General features: G+C 39.5%; 2 protein-coding genes across 3 annotated transcripts in view; both read left to right on the top strand.

The window, feature by feature from the left end:
• Window positions 1–7: 7 nt before the first annotated feature.
• LOC145498460 (uncharacterized) lies at window positions 8–1824 on the top strand. Its single transcript, XM_081478391.1, has 4 exons — window positions 8–128; window positions 226–439; window positions 1205–1539; window positions 1595–1824. Exons 1-4 carry the CDS (start codon window positions 8–10, stop codon window positions 1822–1824), a joined length of 900 nt encoding a protein of 299 aa, XP_081334517.1.
• A 4293-nt stretch (window positions 1825–6117) lies between these two features.
• LOC145498346 (uncharacterized) overlaps window positions 6118–21096 on the top strand; it is a 44901-nt gene continuing 29922 nt past the window's right edge. The window contains exons 1-6 of one of the 2 annotated variants that reach the window (XM_081478267.1): window positions 6118–6507; window positions 8722–8833; window positions 14023–14122; window positions 15197–15793; window positions 17601–17900; window positions 19003–19329. In XM_081478267.1, the coding sequence (XP_081334393.1) occupies window positions 14047–14122; window positions 15197–15793; window positions 17601–17900; window positions 19003–19329 (1300 nt within the window). In that variant the 5' untranslated portion in view covers window positions 6118–6507; window positions 8722–8833; window positions 14023–14046. Of the gene's footprint in view, window positions 6508–8721; window positions 8834–9953; window positions 9972–14022; window positions 14123–15196; window positions 15794–17600; window positions 17901–19002; window positions 19330–21096 lie in introns of those variants that run through there. The other variant, XM_081478268.1, reaches the window with a different exon arrangement.

The following is a 21096-nucleotide window of genomic DNA, read 5'->3' as shown; positions in this document are numbered from 1 at the left end:
TTTAGGGATGCGCGCTCTCACTAGTAGATGTAGTTGTACTAAAAGTATTAGAAGCAGTAGCAGTGGCAGTAGCAGTAGCAGTAGCAATAGCAGTAGCAGTTGTAGTAGCGGTAGCAGTTGTAGTAGCGGTAGCAGTTGTAGTAGCGGTAGCAGTAGCAGTAGTAGTAGCAACAGCAGCAGTAGCAGTTCCAGCAGCAGTAGCAGTTGTAGTTGTGGTAGCGGTAGCAGTAGCAGTAGCAGTAGCAGAGGCAGCAGCAGTAGCAGTTCATGTTGCAGTAGCAGTACCAGCAGCAGTAGCAGTAGCAGTAGCAATAGCAGTAGAAGTAGCAGTAGCAGTAGCAGTGGCAATAGCAGTAGCTGTTCTTGCAGTAGCAGCAGCAGTAGCAGTAGCTGTTCTTGCAGCAGCAATAGCAGTAGCGGTAGCAGTAACTGTTCATGAGTAGCAGTAGCAGTAGCAGTGGCAATAGCCATAGCTGTTTTGCAGTAGCAGCATCAGTAACCGTTCTTGCAGCAGCAATAGCAGTAGCGGTAGCAGTAGCAGTAGCTGTTCTTGAGTAGCAGTAGCAGTAGCAGTAACAGTAACAGTGCTAGCAGCAGTAGTAATACCAGAACCAGCAGCACTAGCAGTAGCAGTAGCAGTCGCAGTAGCAGTAGCAGTAGCTGTTCTTGCAGTAGAAGTGGCAGTAGCAGTGGCACTAGCAGTAGCAGTAGCAGTACTAGTAGCAGTAGCAGTAGCAGTAGCAGTTGCAGTAGCAGTAGCAGTAGCAGTAGCTGTAACAGTAACAATAGCAGTAGCTGTTCTTGCAGTAGCAGTAACAGTAGCAGTAGCAGTAGCAGTGCCAGTATCAGTATCAGTAGCAGTAGCAGTAGCAGTAGCAGTAGCAGTGGCAGTAGCAGTGGCAGTAGAAGTGGCAGTAGCAGTAGCAGTTGTAGTTGTAGTTGTGGTAGCGGTAGCAGTAGCGGCAACAGTAGCAGCAGCAGCAGAAGTAGCAGTAGCAGTAGCAGTTACAGTAGCAGTAGCGATAGCAGTAGAAGTAGCACCAGCAGTAGCAGTAGCAGTGGCAATAGCAGTATTTGTTCTTGCAGTAGCAGTAGCAGTAGCAGTGGCAATAGCCGTAGCTGTTTTGCAGTAGCAGCAGCAGTAGCCGTTCTTGCAGCAGCAATAGCAGTAGCGGTAGCAGTAGCAGTAGCTGTTCTTGAGTAGCAGTAGCAGTAGTAGCAGCAATAGCAGCAGCAGCAGTAGCAGTAGCAGTAACAGTGCCAGCAACAGTAGTAATAGCAGAACCAGCAGCAGTAGCAGCAGCAGTAGCAGTAGCAGTAGCAGTAGCAGTAGCAGTAGCAGTAGCAGTAGCAGTGGCAGTGGCAGTAGCAGTGGCAGTGGCAGTAGCAGTCGCAGTCGCGGTAGCAGTAACAGTAGTAGTTGCAGTAGCAGTAGCAGTTGCAGTAGCAGTAGCAATAGCAGTAACTGTTCTTGCAGTAGCAGTAGCAGTAGCAGTAGCTGTAGCTGTAACAGTAACAATAGCAGTAGCTGTTCTTGCAGTAGCAGTAACAGTAGCAGTGACAGTAGCAGTAGCAGTAGCAGTAGCAGCAGCAGTAGCAGTAGCAGTAGCAGTAGCAGTAGCAGTAGCAGTGGCAGTAGCAGTAGCAGTAGCGGTAGCCGTGCCAGTAGCAGTAGCAGTAGCAGTAGCAGTGGCAGTAGCAGTAGCTGTTCTTGCAGTAGCAGTGGCAGTAGCAGTGGCAGTAGCAGTGGTAGTAGCAGTAGCTGTTGTTGCAGTAACAGTGGCAGTAGCAGTAGCAGTGGCAGTAGCAGTTTCAGTAGCTTAGCAGTAGCAGTAGTAATAACCGTAGCAGTGCATTCATAAGTATACGTTATAGCTGTAGCAGTGCTAATAGCAGTAACAGTTCTCGCTGTAGCAGTAGCCGTAGCAGTAGCCGTAGCAGTAGCAGTAGCAGTTTTTGCAGTAGCAGTGGTGGGAGCAGTGGCCACATGTCGCATATGAGCAAGGCTAGTTTAAATGCAAATGTACCCTACCAGGTCAAAATATGATAATATAATTATGGTAACGTTATGCGTATGCGCTGACCTTCGCCTCTCCGAGACGAGGATGCCAACAGTAGCTAAAATATACAGATAAAAGCAATAAAGTCATAATATAAATAGAAAAAAGTCAATAATCCTATGATCTAATTAGAAAGATCACAGTTGAAGTCGCACGAAGAAGACAATGACAAAACTTGTAAGATGCTCTTAAATATTGACAGGGACTCTGATTTGTGGTGCGGTGTCCACTTTTTAAGCTGAATGAAGCGTAGGTGGAAAGCGATTGAGACAGTTCTCATTCAAAATATTCCTCCTCTATTCCTTATAAAATCATTTATAGTTAGGAAAATTCTGGTAGAGAGGAAACATTTATGGGGAGATCCGAAGTTGTACCGTCGGCGAGCTGTTCCGTGTGCAAGTCAAATGAAAGTAGAGTTTGTGTAGCGGATCGGACATTATCATGAAAACTACAACTGTGTTGGTTGGAATTGATCCAATGAAGGATAAAGTAAGTTTACTGAGGTGTTAACCTTAATTTTATGAACGGAATTGTGCGCGTACTTGCTTCCATTTTGCTTCATTCAGTCACTGTTGGATGTTCAAAAGCCTTTTCCGTGATGTTTAAATGCTTCTTTTAAATTCTACGTGCAAGTAGTTGAACTAATTATGACATTCAGTGTCTTTTCAAAGTTCTCGGGATGGCATTGCAAATTATTTCTTTTTTTTCCCTTATACCCTCGAGCCATTTAAAGCCAAGTGACGCTTAACGCATTCATTTTCCATACAATGCCAAGCGTAGGTAAAATGGGGACTGAAGATTTGAGTATGAGTGTGAGTACGACGAGATCGAGTACGTGAACGACTTTTCAATCCTAGTTTGGAGGCTCCACATTATCACGTCACATGCTCATCCCATGAGCTACCCTCTCCACCGAAAAACGACATAAAGAACGCTGGAGAGCTCTGGAAACGTCACTAGTTTGAAATTGGAGGTACTCGTACCTAATCTCACTCGTGATCCAATCTAAAGGTCCTTATCCGTTAGAGCCATTTTCACTTGAATGTCGCAAGTACATTTGCATTTAGTTTGGTTTTGCATTGCTACGCTCAGTGATTGGCAACCAAAACCAATCGTGACTTGCTCGCGTAATTGCTTTGAGTCTTGATTGGACAATGGATTGCTCGGCGTCCTATGTGATCGGCCAGAGTAATTACTTTGGTTTTGGTTTTGCGACACTCAATTGAAAACCGCACAAACAAAGATTTAATGAACTAATCAGAAGGTTAGAAATGCATTATCCCAGGTTGAGATTTCGATCGTAGGAAATATACTTGCTTGTTCTGAAGTTTAGAAATGAATTTCATGACCATATTACTTGTAGGTTGTACAAAAGGTCTTTAATTTTAAACGAGACGTTAGAAAGCTCTATTTCCTGATTTTGTCATTGCGAAAGGAAGATTCTGTTTCTAGGGTAAAATAATCACAATAACAAAACTTTGACGAAAATAGGGAAAAGTACGGTAATTGAATTTCGAAATATGTTTGTAATGCAGCTTAAAAGTTATGCAATTTTAAAAGATTTTAATGTATGCTTGAGATCGTTTCCTGACACTTCATCGGCGATAGAATAAGTACAAATTTTGAGACTTAAGGCTGTGCTATAGAGAGACTGGCTAAGCATTACAAAGATAAGCAACTTGATATTTTGACCCCGCCATCAGATGCAGCTGACGAATTCTGAATATTCCTAGACTCCTTTATTTCTTTTGGTATTTTATAGACATTTCTCCGTGGATTTTCTGTATATGTATTTATTCAGGTAACCTAACTTAACAGTTTAAAATTAAACACTTGTGAGTGTGTCATTGGTTATCATGATTAAAACTGAAGAACGTATTTTGATCGTGACTAGCTTCAGTTACATCTTTTGAGCAGAAGCAATATTGTATCCAAACAGCTTATCAAAATGACTATTTCACACACCTTCCCGTTGACGAATAGAGAATTGTTTGAAAAACGATTATACAACCACTACTGTCATCAACGATCATGGAGACTATTAAAAGTGTTAAGAGCTGAGAGGGATCCAGTAGACTTACTGTTCGTAGCTGCATGATCTCGATTCCACCGATTTGGCAGTCTTCTCTATCGAACTTCAGCAAATGCAGTGTAAAATAATCTCAATTAGGTATGTCTCAGTCCTAGTCCGTCGGCATATACAGCTAGACGTATCAAACTTTCGGATAGGATGTTCGTGGACAACAAGTCTAGCTTTCGCTCCTTTTAATCTAAGATACTTTGAGTCAATTCAAATAGTAAGAGCCAATTGTCCTCAAAGGTGAGCCAGTTGAATCCTTTCTTATTTGGGAGGTGTAGTGGATAATGTTGGAGGAAACAGATGCCGATTCAGGACAAGGATCAACAAGGCACGCTTTCTAAATGGTGAAAAAGGTGTGGAACTCTAGTGTAATCCGCACCACAACGAAATTATTCCTGTTCTACTCAAACTTGAATCCAGTATTGTTATATGGAGCAGAGACGTGGCGAACGATCTAGGCATCTACGAGAAAGATCAACAGTTTTATAAACCGGTGCTTGCACGGAATCATAAGAATTTACTCACCCAAGACTATCCGCAGCGAGAACAGCAGAACAAGTCTCAAGTGATGAAGAGATTCTCAGAAGGAACTGGATATAGATGGTTCAAACGTTAAGAAAAGCAGCATTTAGCATCATCCGGACACTCCTTTTGTGGAATTCACAGGGTCAACGGAAGAGAGGTAGGACAAGGAGCACCCGGCGATGGGATCTTGAGAAGGACTGACTGACAATCGGGTATACCTGGACGCAGTTGGACAGTACAGGAGAAGCTGGAGAGACATCGTTGGTGGCCTACGCTCCAGGATGACCAATAGAAATTAAGAAGAAGATTGTAATCCACTGGAAAAACATCCTTGGATCGTATGTGAGCCGGGGACCCGGGAATGGTAGACAAATGAGGCAGTCTTGCGTTCTGCCAACTGAGCTGTAGTATAACGTTGCACGAACTGGGCAACCTTTGCTGACGCAATACGGCAGAAAATTAAGAATATTCAGCTTGGGCCGGAAAAGCAATATTCTATTCATAATAGAGGGTGCCAGCGATGCTGGGATAAACAAGAAATAATAATAATAATAATAATAATAATAATAATAATATCAGGTCAATGAAAGGTGTACTATTTAGTTGCACAAATTATTTGTTCTAACTATTTAATTATTTAATTTATCTCCTTTACATCTTATTTCTTATTATCATTACTATTATTATTATTATTACAGTTGTAATTTTTTATAAGCCACTAATAAACGTTATTATTATTAAATTATTATTATTATTACCATTATTATTATTATTATTATTATTATTATTATTATTTTACCACTCTTTTTTTCGTTAAGAAGCGGGTAAGGCGTATTATTGTATAATAAACGAAGGCTTGCTTCCTGTTCGTAATTCTGCGGCTCATTCTCACTCAGGTCATGTTCTGACACACGGCTAAAACTGCTCACTCGGAGTGTTTAAATTAACATTGATGATATGAACAGGTAATAAAGTAAGTACATACAAACAATAAAACAGCATCGAAGATGCGTAACTATCATGTCACTTTATCTGCTTCCCCCTGCATTACTACCCAAGGAGATACCCGATAACACTCAATGATTATTTGCCGCCGAAGACCGGCAAGACATCTGAGTAATAAACGTGTGACTATTGATCTCAAAATAATCGCAAAGGAGATCATAAATCTGGGTTGGTGCTTTGTGTATGGAGCAAACTCGAAATAGCTCTGGTTTAAGGCGTCATTGAAACGCCATTTCTATTTAGGAAAAATTATTTGGACTCATTTTAATAAGAGCTTATTAAAGCAGCTGCTTAAACGTGGGCACTTCATTAGACCTAGAAAATGTCGGCGTAAAAGACAGACAAAAAATTTCAATATATAATTTAATTCATGTGCTGCAAAAATGTAAAGTGTATTAATTGAGAATGACGTTGCAGTATCAGTAAGGATTTCGGTTTTGAGGAGTTGTGAATACGTTGCAGTATTGAAAGTCAACGAAATCGCGTTTTAAAGTTGCAATGATTTATCGAAATGCCGTTTTCAGTTTGAATAAGAAAAAACTATATATATCACTTAGACTATATGCAATTCTAATTAGACCTTATCGAGGCAGGTGACCGGACGTGGCACTTCACAAAATGCTGTCATAAAAGTATCACAAACAGCTTTAATATATAATTCAATTCATATTCTGTAGAAATGTAAAATATATCCGTTGAGAACCGCGATGTTGCAGTAACCGGAGCATCAAACTTTCAGCGTGTTTTGCACAATATTTCGATTTCGAGGTGTTGTGAACATGCTGCAATATTGAGACTCAGCGTAGATCATTTGAACAGCGGGCTCCATCTCCGTCGGTAGGTACATGAAACACTACTTGTTAAAAAAAAAATTAAGATATCAGGTGGTTTCCATTCTAATTTCTTACAAGGGCTATTAATATAATAATTGATGTCATAATACGTTACCTTATTTTGTTGCTCTCTTGTTTCCCATTCAAACGTATAGTTGATAGTTACGTTTCATATCTTACTGAACGGTGTTATATCAATTTGGCTTGTTTCTAACATGGGTTTATTAAATAAGTGAAATTAGCCTTAACCTTTTTTCTTCTGATTCAATTTGATTTAATTCAAAGTTCAAACGACCGGTCATATGTGTTTAAATTGCTCTTAGCTGTCCAACATTGCAAATGAACTGATCAACTCCGCCAAATTGCCCAAAAACCTGTATACAGTCGAATCTCTCCATCTTCTCCGCAACAGCCATCTTGGGGACAGAGGAAAATGGCCGTTGTAGAGAGGTGGCCATTATGGGGAGGTAGGGTTGTAATGTGACACCTGTTTATTTTTTTCTTTGAGGGGCAGCATTATCATCAAACCAAACCAAAAACCAAACCAAACAGAAACAGAGACAAACCACGCACGGTATGAATCATTTTCAAATTCTATATGAACGATAAATTGGCCTGCTTCCAGCCAACCGCAATTAGTAATTTCCTCAGTTATTTAACAAGCAACCAAATTTTGTCAAATGGCCATGATATCGTAGCCATTTGTGACTCGATATTTCTACTTACCCATATCGTTTTGGTACTCTTAGGCGGCAAATCAGGTGAGTTTGGTCGAGCCACGGTTCGTATTTTAGCAAGACGCAGTCGAGCCAAAGTACGAGCGAAAAATGCTCGACGGAGTGTAGCAAGGAAACGGGACTATGTATGATAAATGGCTAATTGCTAATTTTGGCGCGATAAAACAGGATATCAGAACAGTGCACACGGCTTCTGATCGGTCATAGGTACGTATTCCGTGAGCTCGAGTAAGATATTTGATCACCCGCGTCGAGGTATCGTGATTTACGAAACACTGACAAATAACGATATGTTACGATAACCGAGTTCAAATACTGTTTTATCATTCAGGCTTTTTTTATAATACGCAAATAACAGCTATTCGTGGTTTTAAATGCTGTACACATTCGACACTACGTCGAATTAATGTTGTTCCTGAGATTCACACAGTTATATGTGAGCGGTTTTCAACAACAAAATTCTGCAGTTTGGACAAAGCTTATTTCCCCCAAACAGCACTGGTACAAAAATTGAAAAACAGTACGTATATAGTGGACTGTTTGTCCGCTGAATAGATTCATCTACATATTTACTCGAAGTGCAAAAACAATCTTTGTAGTAATGGCGATGATTTCAATATTTCGATTTTGCGCAGGCGTCAGGGGCAGTTGGTCAGAAGTCTGTCGCGTTTCTTTTTGTTTTGTTTTTTTTATTTAAAGCAGCTGTGTTCAGTTTCTTGAATTGCTGAATGGAGATCAAGACGAGGACTTAAAAGAGAAACCGAAAAGCAGCACGCAATCAAAATTTCCCTCAGCTACACTTGGCTACTCCGTACTAAGAATTTTCCGTCTCGATGGTGCTTTCTTGGGAATTCTTCAATTAGAAGCAAGCCCAGTAGAAGGTCGAAAAAGTGTGCATGTCCACGCAACAATGTTATAAAGCGCGATGCTAGTGGAACTGGGAAGCGTGCTGTCATGTTGCAAATGCCTTTCGGGGTAGATCGGCGCTAATATAGCTGATATCCATGCTAAAAGTGCTGAGACTTTTGACTGGTAATATTGGCTTGATAATTTGACATTAGAGGGCAAAAATATTGCATTTAAGACGGTTAACCCAATTGAAGGTAAATTCGTACGTATTGTGTATTTTGATCAACCTACAGTGATAAGTAAGTAGGTAATCTAATCTCCTTGTTAGAGACGCACGACCACTAAGAGGCGTACTGGTACGGCAGAAGGAGGAAAATTTTTCATTTTCCTTTTTGCAACGTTGTTTACTCTGAGAAAGACTGTGCGTTCAAAAACGGACAGTATTTTCAGTACACAATGCGTTGTACGCCTCTTGGTACAGACAATTGCCTCTATGCATGGAATTTGTAGTTTAAATTTAAACAACGCGGAATGGCAGCTGTCAATGAAGATTGTTTTGAGAGATAGTGAAGAGATGGTGTGGATATAAACCTCAAGCAATCTCTTTATTCATTATTATTCGTTGCCCACAGGACAGGGTGCGCGCGTTCTACGATTCTGCGAAATATTATTGACAAGTGTAACGAGTTGAAGAAGTCTTGCGGAAGAAGTGGAAGAAAAGTCACGCCTATTTACCGAAAAGAGGTGAGGCTGTGAAATTTCTCTTTCCTTTTTTTAATTTATTCGTATACTACGGAGTTTATTCAGCACAAGTGTTAAAATAAGTTGTTATAGCTGCAATGAAAGGAATTAAACCCTCTCTTTGACACCAGCTCGTCGGTTTAAGGAGTTCAATGTGGAGAAATAAAAGAATGTTTGTCCTCCGAAACTCGGTTTTCTGTGTTTCTCTTACATGCATTATGCGGTACAATTTCGCTCTACATGTACCGTACATTTGCCTAGCTAGTGATAACAGTGTTGAAAACAATTTTGAAGAATGCAGGTGTTGGAATTATGAGATAGACAAGAAGTAGATATGTTTACTGTTGTAAAGCGCAGCGAGTGAGATTCGCGTTTGATATATTGCCACATAAGTCTCGGCCCGGCGAGCCCGGATTTTAACGCATGGTTTCCATGTGGTGTTTTTTTGTTATTATTACTGTTTCTGCGCAGTGTTGATAGTGTGAATTAAACAAACCAAACCAGCTGGCTGTCATAACGATTCTTTGTAACAATCATTTCCATCTTTGACGTTCATATAAAATGCTCATCAGAAACGAAAAAAGGGAAGCTCCAGACTGGGACCATGTCTTTTTTTTTTTTTTTTTTCTTCCTGGTGCGTTTTGTTGTGGTATATAAAGTTTTTTTTTAAATATATATATATACGCTTACCTGATCGCTCTTTATTTACTATGTGCTCTGATGAGGGTACAAGGGTGTATTCAAGGTATTCAAGAGAACTTTCTCAAAGTAAACACAACTTAAAAGCATCGTGCCAAATGTAAATGACATTTGTTTAATGAAGTGACATTTACATATGTAAAACCAATAAATAATAAGAGCTTTCGGATCAGAAAACACACGAAATTAACTCTGCGAACACAGCCGGAGGTAGTTTATGATTAAAAAAAAACACTATCTGTAAGCTATGACTGTTATCTTTCTTAAGAAGACACAGTCATCCGTTCGAAGGCGGTCGCTCATGTCATAGGTATAAAGTGGCAATTAATCATACATGTACATGGCTTTTTTTCTTCGATGATAAATGTTTTCAGAGGTCATACGAGTGTTGGCGATACTATCAGTTTGGGCTTACATGCAATGTCGAAAGTAACATAGATTGGTAAGTTAGCTTCAGTTCTAAGTTGGATCAGCTCTTTCTCATACAGCTCTTTCTTCATACACTACAGGAATAGGGTTGACCGATTAACAAGTTTATGTCCACCTTAAAATTTGTTGACATGTAGTAAAGTAATTTCGTTCTTGAGGACGTCTGTTTTTTTTTGTTTTTTTTGTTTTCCTTCGTTGCATTCCCGTCCCTCATGCAGTCAAATCCACTAATTGCTTAATAATTGCTTACCAAAAGAAAAAAAAACTAATCATAAATTAACATATCGCACATTGTGATGTTTATGAAAACCGCCTGTATGGTGTGTTGATTCCGTAGTAATTCCAGTCTATTTTCTGATGTCTTGATCGTAAACGCGACACACACCAAAAAAATACTAATTCAAAAAAAAACACAAAAACTAAACAATATCAACCGAAAGAAACTGTAACAATTTATCTGTAGCAATACATTTGCTCCCAGCTTATCTGTTATTGACAGTCCTAATTCAATGTTTCTCACTCTACCACCATGAATTTAATCAATTGAAAGCTTTTGAGGGCAACGATTTGTTTCCCTTGGTTAGCGTGTAGCTAGATGGGAGTTTCCAGTGTAAAAGATAAAGCGATTATAGTAACCTTGGTCAAACTGGAGGTTATAAGCTTGGTACCAAGCTGATAGAAAAGTTTTTGGCGGTACAAAAAACGTAGTGGTTGTAAACGAGTTTCCATAACATTGGCAGATTTATAATCTTGGTCTGACCTCCACCACCTCCACTGGTTGTGTGAAGTATATATGAAATAATTCATATTTGAACTGCGGTAGTAGATGAAAGTGAAGTATGATCATCGCAGTAAATTTTCCAATTTAAGCAACTGGAAAGAAGAAGCCTGAAAAAAATCAGGGCTTCAACGGGATTCGAACCCGTGACCTCCGCGATACCGGTGCGATGCTCTACCAACTGAGCTATGAAGCCACACATTGGGAGCGAGGTCAATTAATTGAGTTCATATCTTCCCGTGAGTGAAATGATGTGAAGTATATATGAAATAATTCATATTTGAACTGCGGTAGTAGATGAAAGTGAAGTATGATCATCGCAGTAAATTTTCCAATTTAAGCAACTGGAAAGAAGAAGCCTGAAAAAAACCTGAAAAAACTTCACATCATTTCACTCACGGGAAGATATGAACTCAATTAATTGACCTCGCTCCCAATGTGTGGCTTCATAGCTCAGTTGGTAGAGCATCGCACCGGTATCGCGGAGGTCACGGGTTCGAATCCCGTTGAAGCCCTGATTTTTTTCAGGCTTCTTCTTTCCAGTTGCTTAAATTGGAAAATTTACTGCGATGATCATACTTCACTTTCATCTACTACCGCAGTTCAAATATGAATTATTTCATATATACTTCACATCATTTCACTCACGGGAAGATATGAACTCAATTAATTGACCTCGCTCCCAATGTGTGGCTTCATAGCTCAGTTGGTAGAGCATCGCACCGGTATCGCGGAGGTCACGGGTTCGAATCCCGTTGAAGCCCTGATTTTTTTTCAGGCTTCTTCTTTCCAGTTGCTTAAATTGGAAAATTTACTGCTATGATCATACTTCACTTTCCTCCACTGGTTGTGTTGGTAACTGAAGTTAATCTACCGTTTGTCCATATTGATCGAAAATCGAACATATTATCTTTGCGTTGCAACTTTTTAGAGGCGTAGTTACTCAGTGAGAACCGCGCAAAAAGTCGTCTCGCTTTACTCGCCCCACGCTTCCGATAAAATCTTCCACATTCTATTTCCTTGTCAATAAGTCGCCTTGCTTTACTCGCTTTACTCGCCCCTCGCTTCCGATAAAATCTTCCACTTGCTATTTTCTCGTCAATAACCCTCCGTTTCAATAGAGTTAATGTAAACTTCGTATTGAGGCTGAGTAATATAATTGCCGTGCTATAGACGAGATGTCTCGCTTTTTGTAATGAGAATTTGATAGTTTTTGTCACGATAATTGTACCTCTTTATTTTTTTGCTTTTTAATGTCAATTTAAAAACGAGCTATTGACGTAATTGTTATAAGTGCTAGGCAAGAGCGACGATAGATTTAAAAATATAATTCAATTGGGTGTTTTAACCTCCATGGGTTTCCTGTTTTCTCGGAGTGTCCGCCTTGCGTAGGCTCGGCTAAGATAGCTTCCACTTATTGAGTAGACAGGAACTTCTCTTGCTTGATTTGCGAGAAAACAAGAAAACGTTTGAGGTAGCCGCTGGCATAAAACGAATAGAGAAAGATCGCTGCCGGGGATCGCTGTGTAAATGTGAATGTAGCATGGTAAGTTTCTCTTGCAAAATCTACCAGTGTTTAGTACTAATTTCAGGCGTATTCTAGATATGAAACCAGAAATACTTTTCGCAATGTATAAAACGCTTTATTGCTGCATTACTAGCCATCGTAATTGGCTCAAGCCAAAGCAGAAAAAAAGATAAAAGTAAGCAAAAGTAAACTGAAACGAACAACTTGTGGTCCGCCGAAATAAATTTGTAAAACTAAATGTGGTACGTTTGAATAGAAGTGAATATAACAGAAGGATACTACGCGAAATATTTATTTGTTCAATTTTTTAACTTCTTCATCTAACGTTACTGCCGTCGTATTCTCAATCCGTTCTTGGTCCGTATTCTTATCAGAAATACTGAGTTTAAGCAATGACAACCGCAACCCCAAAGACAACGCCTAGTAAAAAATGAATTTATATTTTATCTTCTAATTTTGCAATTGCTTAGATCTGTTCAGTGTGCCTATTGGTCTCAGAACTTGCTCAAGCTAAATACCGGGAGCTAAATATGTAATGCTAGCGTTCAATTCCGAATGAAAATACCAAAAATTAGCCGCCGTCGTTCTCGTTCTCCAAAATAAGCTAATATACGCAGAACTTAGTCATTCGTTACGTTTGTGCAGAGGACGGCAAAGAAATGTACAGAGAGTTATAACGCACGCACGTGCACAGCCATTGGTCTGCTCATTAAACCTTTTGTTTAGTGACGTTCTCGTTGCCGTTGCCGTCGTGGTTTGCTTAAACTGCCCAATGATATCTCGTAGCACGGCTCTCACTCTAAAAAAGAAATATACCTGAATCTAGCAAGAGTTATTTTGGCAGAGTTCACAAAGAGAAAGGGCGTTACCACGTGCACGTTCCACTAAACATTTTAACCACCAGCAGGTCTCTGGATACCTAATTAAGGTTGCTCAAAAGAGTTTCCAGCACTTATATTTGGATGGGTCGTTAAAACCACTCTCTATCACTTGATGCTATAATCATGGTGTCAAAAAACTGCCCAATCATTGGTGAACACGTTGTTATCATTTTCGTGGCACAATAGGTTACCATAGCAACAGTATGACCTCCTAAAAGCACCCTCAATTACTGCTTTAGGGGCTTATAATTCAAAAACGGCACGGTGAAATTATATACAAAACATTCTGTACATAGGGTTCAGAGCCACCTTAAATTTTCGAAAAATTAAGGTGGCTCTAAACCCCATATACAGAATTTTTTTAAACTTTGCCAAAAGTTGCGTCTTATCATGCTTAACAAAAGTTGATACTGTAAAAAAAATTCACCGTGCCGTTTTTGAATTATAGGCTCCTAAAGCTGTAATTAAGGGTGTTTTTAGGAGGTCATACTGTTGCTATGGTAACCTATTGTGTCACGAAAATGATAACAACGTGTTTATCAATGATTGGGCAGTTTTTTGGTACCATGATTGTAGCATCAAGTGATAAAGAGTGGTTATAACGACCCATCAAAATCTAAGTGTTGGAAACTGTTAAGAGCCACCTTGATATATAATACTTTGAACACGCACAGGATTTGCTAATATTATAAGCACTAGCCAATTAAATCAATTGGTTTAAAATACCACTGTTAAATCCAGGAGATTAGAGCAAGATTCATTCCCTTACCCCGTCCTTTGGAACCCATAACCAGCCCTATATAGAAAGGGAAGAAAATTTTGACTTTAATAATAACAATAATTTATTGCGACTGTGTCAATTTGACTTGTACTTCAGAGCAGATTGGAAGGATAGGACGTCATGAAATGCTTTCAAGTCATATCCGTCATATTCTGTACCTTCTGGTGCTATCTGATCCATCAGAATGTCCAGGCAGGCAAGTAGAAAGAGTATAGCTATCAGAGAACCCACGTAGCAATACTTACGATCTTTACTTTTCTAAACTCAAGAGGTGAACGAAAATCGTTATGGGGGTTAATTTAAGGTGACTCGATCGGATTTTTGAGTAACGATACCGTTCAACTTTGAGTGACTAGACCAGCACCATTATCAATCCAACATAAAATTGAATGTTACTGGTGTGCTAGAGAAAGATGAAAGCCTCAAATGGGGTACATTTCACCAGGATCTGAGTTACCACAATTTTTAGACCAGGGGCCGGTTTCTCGAAAGCTCCGGAAACTTTTCGGGTCCGAAAAGCCATTTTTAGTTAATCAGTATTTAAAGACATAGAGGTGTACACGCCTGAAACTTCTTGCATGAAGGGAACTCTGTTCGAATTAAAAATAGGTGGAAAAAACAGCTCTGTAGTCATAAGATTTGAGATTTTGCCACGTCTTTCTCCGTGCGAAAACTTTTCGGGACCTTCGAGAAACGGGCCCCAGGTGATGATACTCTTGAGAATTCTTTTAAATCTCCTAAAAATCGCGCGTATATGAATTAGTAATCCTTATATGGATAAAAGAACAATTCTCTAGAGAGTATCGCGTGGTTTGTAATGGGGAAACAAGCCGCCCAAGCTAGAAAGATTTATAGCTAAGACCACAAACTAATATAGTTTACGCATGCGGACCTGGGGCCCGTTTCTCGAAAGCCCCGAAAACTCTTCGGGAACGCAAAGCCATTTTTTTAGAAAATCTGTACATGATCTAGAAACCGAGAGGTGTATACGCCTGAAACTCCTTGAATGAAGAGAACCTCTGGTCATGTTAAGAATATGTGAATAAAACAGTTCTGTAATTATCATAAGGTTTGAGATTTTGCGACGGCTTTCCGGGTGCGAAAACTTTTCAGGACCTTGGAGAAACGGGCCCCTGAACACTCTCTGCAGTTGTGTGTCGCTTTACATTTGGCATTAATATCACCAACCTTCGATTGATTGATTTGGGGGCAGTTTTGACATCGATTGACACCATAGTTAGATTTTTTATTCTTCTGTTGTTATTTGCAGTTCCAGGCCAGTGCAGCGACGGAGCAGACATAGCATTTATGATAGACAATGCAGACATAAGTCTCTTTAAATATCATCTTGAAAAAGAGTTCGTCAAGAATACCATGACAAAACTGGTAACAAAGTCGTCTCAGCTTAACGCTGCGATTGTACTTTACAATGACGAGGCAACAGCAGAACTGAACTTCACGCAAAATTCTGACATGAATCGCTTTCTTCACGTTATGGAAAATTTAAACAATCCTGATCCTTGCACTGCTTCCCTAACAAGAATCGATCGAGCTTTGCAATTTACTTCAGACCATGTTTTCGGGACCGATGGAGGCTCTCGCCTTGGAGTACCAAAGATTGCCGTTCTTCTCACTCATAGTGCCTGGTCTATTGGACTTAAAGAGTTTCCTCTAAGAAATGCTTCTCAATCACTCAAGCAAAAAGGCATTCGCCTTCTTGTCGTTGGAACTGGACCCGGTGTTGAGGCATATAAGCAGGAGCTACAGGATATTACAGAGACCAATGATGATTTGATCATGGTCAAAGCTTCTTCCTCACTCTTCCTGTTTGAGAGCGAGTTGGTGGACAAAATTTGCTCGGCAATTGGTAAGTAATAGATACAGTCTCGTGTTAAATCCATCGTTTCCAAATTTCGTGAAAAGCAAGTTCGTAAAATATTTGCAAATCTGACAACTTCAGAACGTTTTACGTATCAGCTTGCTTTCCTGGATAAATTGCTCAATAATTAACAATTAGATCCGTAGCCCTTGCGGGCTACGGGTCAATAGCGCATGAGGCGAAGCCGAATGAGCTATTGACCTGTGGCCCGCAAGGGCGAAGGGTCTAATTGTTTTAGTATCACCCAACTAGTCGGACAGAAAAGGCAATAATAAGGTTAACAAATGCAAGTTGAAGAAATATTTAATTGGGGATAAAACGAAAGAAAGCGTCACGCTCGATTGCGCCAATTTCGCTACTCGAGGACTATTACTAATGGTCCTGTAGTAGCGTAGCCAATTAAAATGCAGGATTTGCATTAGTCCACTAGTTGGGTGATACTAATATTTGATAGCCATGATGATAGATGCGAATGGAGCCATAACACTACTGGAAAAAAAGGCCTGAAAAAATAGTCAGGCTGTGAACGGGATTCAAACCCACGACCTTTGCGTTACCGGTGCAATGCTCCCCCAACTGAGCTATGAAAGCCACATGAGAGCAGTCATGTGTGGGTTGGCTCTTTATGTTCAGTGGACGTAATACTCGGCCTAAGTATCACTGTGAATTCCATAGTAATAGATGTCCAACAGTAGTAATTCAATGTAGATATGATGATAGATGCGAATGCAGCCATAACACTGTGAGTAAAAAAGGAAAACACCTGAAAAAGCCTGAATACTTTTTCAGGTCTTTTTTCCAGTAGCGTTATGGCTGCATTCGCATCTATCATCATGTCTACATTTAATTGCTGTTAATTAATTGGGTCCGTTTCTTTAAGAAAATCCAAGATTGGATCCATCCGAAAGAATCCGAAAACGGATTTTGCGTTTCTTTGGTAAACAGAGCAATCGGAGATCTCTCGGATCATGGTGCGTCGAAGGAACCGACTAATCCCCCTCCCAGAGTGGATCCACTCCCAGAGTAGATTCTTCGGTTCCTTTGACGCACCATGATCCGAGAGATCTTGGATTGATCTGTTCAGTAAAGAAACGCAAAATCCTTTATCGGATTCTTTCGGATTTAAGAATCCAATCTTGGATTTTTTAAAGAAACGAACCCTTAATTGTTGCTGTTGGACATTTGTTACTATGGAATTTACATACTTGAGTCGAGTATTACGTCCACTGAACATAAAGGGCCAACCCACACAACCGCTCTCGTGTGGCTTTCATAGCTCAGTTGGGGGAGTATTGCACCAGTAACGTAAAGGTCGTGGGTTCGAATCCCGTTCAAAGCCTGAATATATTTTCAGGTCTTTTTTCCATTAGTGTTATGACTGCATTCGCATCTATCATCATGTCTGACTACATTTAATTGCTACTGTTGGACATCTATTACTATGGAATATTTGATAGAGTTGGGAGCATAATTTTGGGGTAAACATTCCCTTTGCATTTACTGTTAAATGCAAGAAACAAACAAAGAAACAACAAATCATAGTTCCTCCAATTATTTGCTGCACTAAATCATTACCTGTTATCTCCTTCAAGTTTTTCTTTGTTGGTTGCTTGCTTGGTTGGTTTATTTTTTGGTTTATTTGTTTGTTTGTTTGTTTGTTTGTTTGTTTGTTTGTGACAAGGTGATCCATTGTCCTTTCTAAGTTCGAACATAATTGTACCCTAGGTAATCGTTCACTTTAATTTCTTCATCAGTTCGTTCAATGTGCTCCATAATCCTTCTCTTTTGTCCGCAGACAATCCATCCATTACGTTCGACGAGAATCCTGTTCCTCTTTTCGTGGATGGGAGCCACATTATTAATTGCTACATACGGGGTATACCCACTCCAGTCGTAAAATGGAAGAGGAATGGTCGAGAGCTATCACATGTTGACTTAAATGGTACAGTTTCCATATCTGAGAAGGGAAATGCCATACTCACTACACTGACACTTCACTTCTCTAAAGTCGGACGCGAACATGACGGATACTACACCTGCGAAGCTCAAAACAAGTACAATACAAGGAGACGAAACGTCAAAATTTTGGTTTCTTGTAAGCCTTTTTAAATTTATTCGACGTTAGACATAATGTTGATATATATTAACAGTTTCAATGCCTGGCTTTGCACGCAGGACAAAAACATATTAAATAATCACGATACCAAAAAAAATTATCAGAAAATTGGGATTGCCTTTTACGAATTGAAATTGGTTGGCTAAATTCGTTCTACAAGCTTCAGTATCGATTACAGATATTTGTCCGTTTTCCTCTTCAGCTATGAAATACAGAGAGAGTAAAAACCCGAGAATAAGAATCTGCATTTTCCCAAGTTAGGCTAAACAGGTTCTTACACAAATGGTATCTAACAAAAATTTAGGCTACTTAGGTTCTTAAATGGGTTCTCATTTTCTTGAGAAAATAATTTCAGTTAAGCTTTCAAATGTAGTGGTTTTCAGCTTACTCCTTACATAAAATTAGCATAAAAAGTTTTTATTTATGCAATAATGACTTTTATTGAAAAAAGAAGTGCTTACCTTGTGAATGGTCATTTGAAGTCTTACCTTTGTACATAACATTACATGCTTTCTCAGCATTAACAGTGGCCACAGAACATTGGCATTCAATTAAAAATATGAATGAATATATGAAGGTACCCGTGTTTCCATAAAGTATGGCAAAATGCTATTTGTCCAATTTAGTGAATTCTTACCAATGATTCAGAAAATAAAACCTGTTCGAAATTTTAGGCTAAACAGGTTCTTGTACAGATGGGGTCTAACTGGCAAATTTTAGCCTGGCAGGTTCTTAAAATCTAGGTTTTCACTCGCGGGTTTTAACTGTAATCAATGTTTTATATAACACCCCAAGGCAGGTGGTGGTACACGAAGGGTTTGTTCTACCCATACACCCGACATGTTGGACCAAGAACGCTTTCTATTATCATAGACCATTTTCCGAAATGGCGGCCACTTTGAATTCTGTTGTTTCAAATAGCTATTAATGGATCCTTGGGGGACAAATTCACACTAATTTTTCCCGATGAGCATCCCATATTAGCTATTTGAAACAACAGATTCAAAATGGCCCTCGTATCGGTTAAAAAAAAGGCCTATTGTATCCCTAACATGGTTCCTATCACACGTGGACATTTCAGGTTCACCGTCACAACCCATAGTAACTGCCGTTGGACAGATGGGAACTGCCGACATTAGAACTTTATTGTGCGAGATCAGCAACCTCGATTACGGACAGAGGGACTTCTACTACTGGAAGTGGAAGTTTAACGGAAGTGATATTCAGGAAAATAGCAAATACAACATGTCCTATGACGTTCATTCTCCTAATGTTTGCCTGCAGTCAGTTGGATTGATGTCTCTCACCATTACAAACTTTTCTATGCACGATTTTGGGCAATACAAGTGTATGTTAACGAGGTCCAACACCACAGTGGGAGAAGACGACACGAATGTATTGGACGCAGGTAAGACGTATAGTGACAAATATTTTAGTGTTCCCAATTTTTGTGGGAACTCAACTTTGGCGAGAATGGAAGATGGTGCATTTTGCCAAAAAAAAAAAAAATACAAATGGCACATTTCGCGAGACTAGAAAGATAAAAATTTGGGATTTGGTAAGACAAATCATGTTGAAAGCGGATATTCTAGAAATCTTGGGAAACTTTACCAGTCGACACTGAGAAACGGGTCGGAAAAATAATGCAGGTGAAAATAAGTGAAAATAAGGTAAAGATGGCAATAAAAAAATGATCCATAGGCCTCTTTAACGTGGCCGAAAAAGATACCACAACTTGCTTTGTTGATTAAAGTTTTTTAAAACATTTCTGTTGATTCCTTGGTGGTTTCTAGCCTATTTCTTAGATACAGTGGAACTCCGTTAATACGGTCACCGACGGGCCACGAAAAATTGGCCGTGTTAACGGAATGGCCGTATTAACGAGGTGGGTCAAATTTTAAGACTGGTCTAAACTGAGTGCAGTCTTAACATGCATATCACAATTACACTTCTAACCAAATATATTATTTGAAAAAAAAATGAAACTTCAACTGATTAGTACGTACAATATTCACGATGGAAAGATGGACATAACTCGCTAGAGTTGCCGTAATAACGTGTTAAAATTTTAAAGGAATATACAAGTTGGGATTTCAGAATGTGGCCGCATTAACAAGGTTTTCTTACACTTAAATGCATGGGCGTTTCACCAGGACCAAAAGACAAGCCGTAATAACGAGGTGACCGTAGGGCGGGGATTCACTGTATGCTTAACCAGATTTCCGTACTTACATGTATTGTTATTATTTATTTATTGTTTTGTTTTGTTTCGTTTCGTTTCGTTTCGTTTCGTTTCGTTTTGTTTTGTTTTGTTTTTTCAGGGACTAAATGTGTTCTTCTATTTTTGCTGCATTCTTTTGTGCATGTTAGCGGCCAAATTTTTCTTCGCCTTGTACGACTGCCAGTTTAAATGGCAGTGCCAGTGAAAAAGTTGTATACTTCGTACTGTTCCTAAAATTGTATGATTCTTAAAAACCGATTAGCTGAAAGCGATGATCCATTTCTCTCCGTTCTACGAGATTGTTGGGTAGTTTTCTCTAAGAGGCCCAGCCACAGTAATCGCGTTGTAGGCAACCCTGTACGGGTCCGCAAATGATCCTAGGACCGCAAATGATCCCGGACCGCAAATGATCCCGGACCGGAAATGATCCCCGATAGGGACCGCAAATGATCCCGACTAAAACATAACGAATGGCATGGATGGTGGGATGGTGTGGATAGGGAATTGGCGTACGTGAATACCGATGTTTTTATTAAAGCCATCTTATAATTATAATGGCTTACAACTTGCTTTTTTTTCATACTTTCGACTAAATTTTGTTGCTAACTACGATGTTATGAATATACCACTCAATCATCAAAACACGACTTGGCTTGCATTTCTTTGCAATTCTCAGTAAAATTATGATCAGTGCAACATACGCTAAATATCCTCCTTTGTTAAACTTTGATATTTCGGTGTTATAGTTAAATCACATTTTATCAGCCATTAACGCCACTCGTCTAAAGTTTTAAACTAAAATCTAACTATGAAGCAACTATTAAGGAAGACGCTGTTACCTGAGTAGACCCACAAACCTACAACGCTTCATCACTTTGTAAAACACCTAGTGTGTAGCACTGGAAATTTGAACAAATTTATTTCGTAATTCTTCCTTGGCCGTAATTTGGCTTT

Source organism: Orbicella franksi, chromosome 9 (genome assembly GCF_964199315.1).
Source record: "Orbicella franksi chromosome 9, jaOrbFran1.1, whole genome shotgun sequence".
Lineage (NCBI taxonomy): Eukaryota > Metazoa > Cnidaria > Anthozoa > Scleractinia > Merulinidae > Orbicella > Orbicella franksi.
Note: the sequence above shows the minus strand (reverse complement) of the source record. Positions and strands in the feature narration are given on the sequence as shown.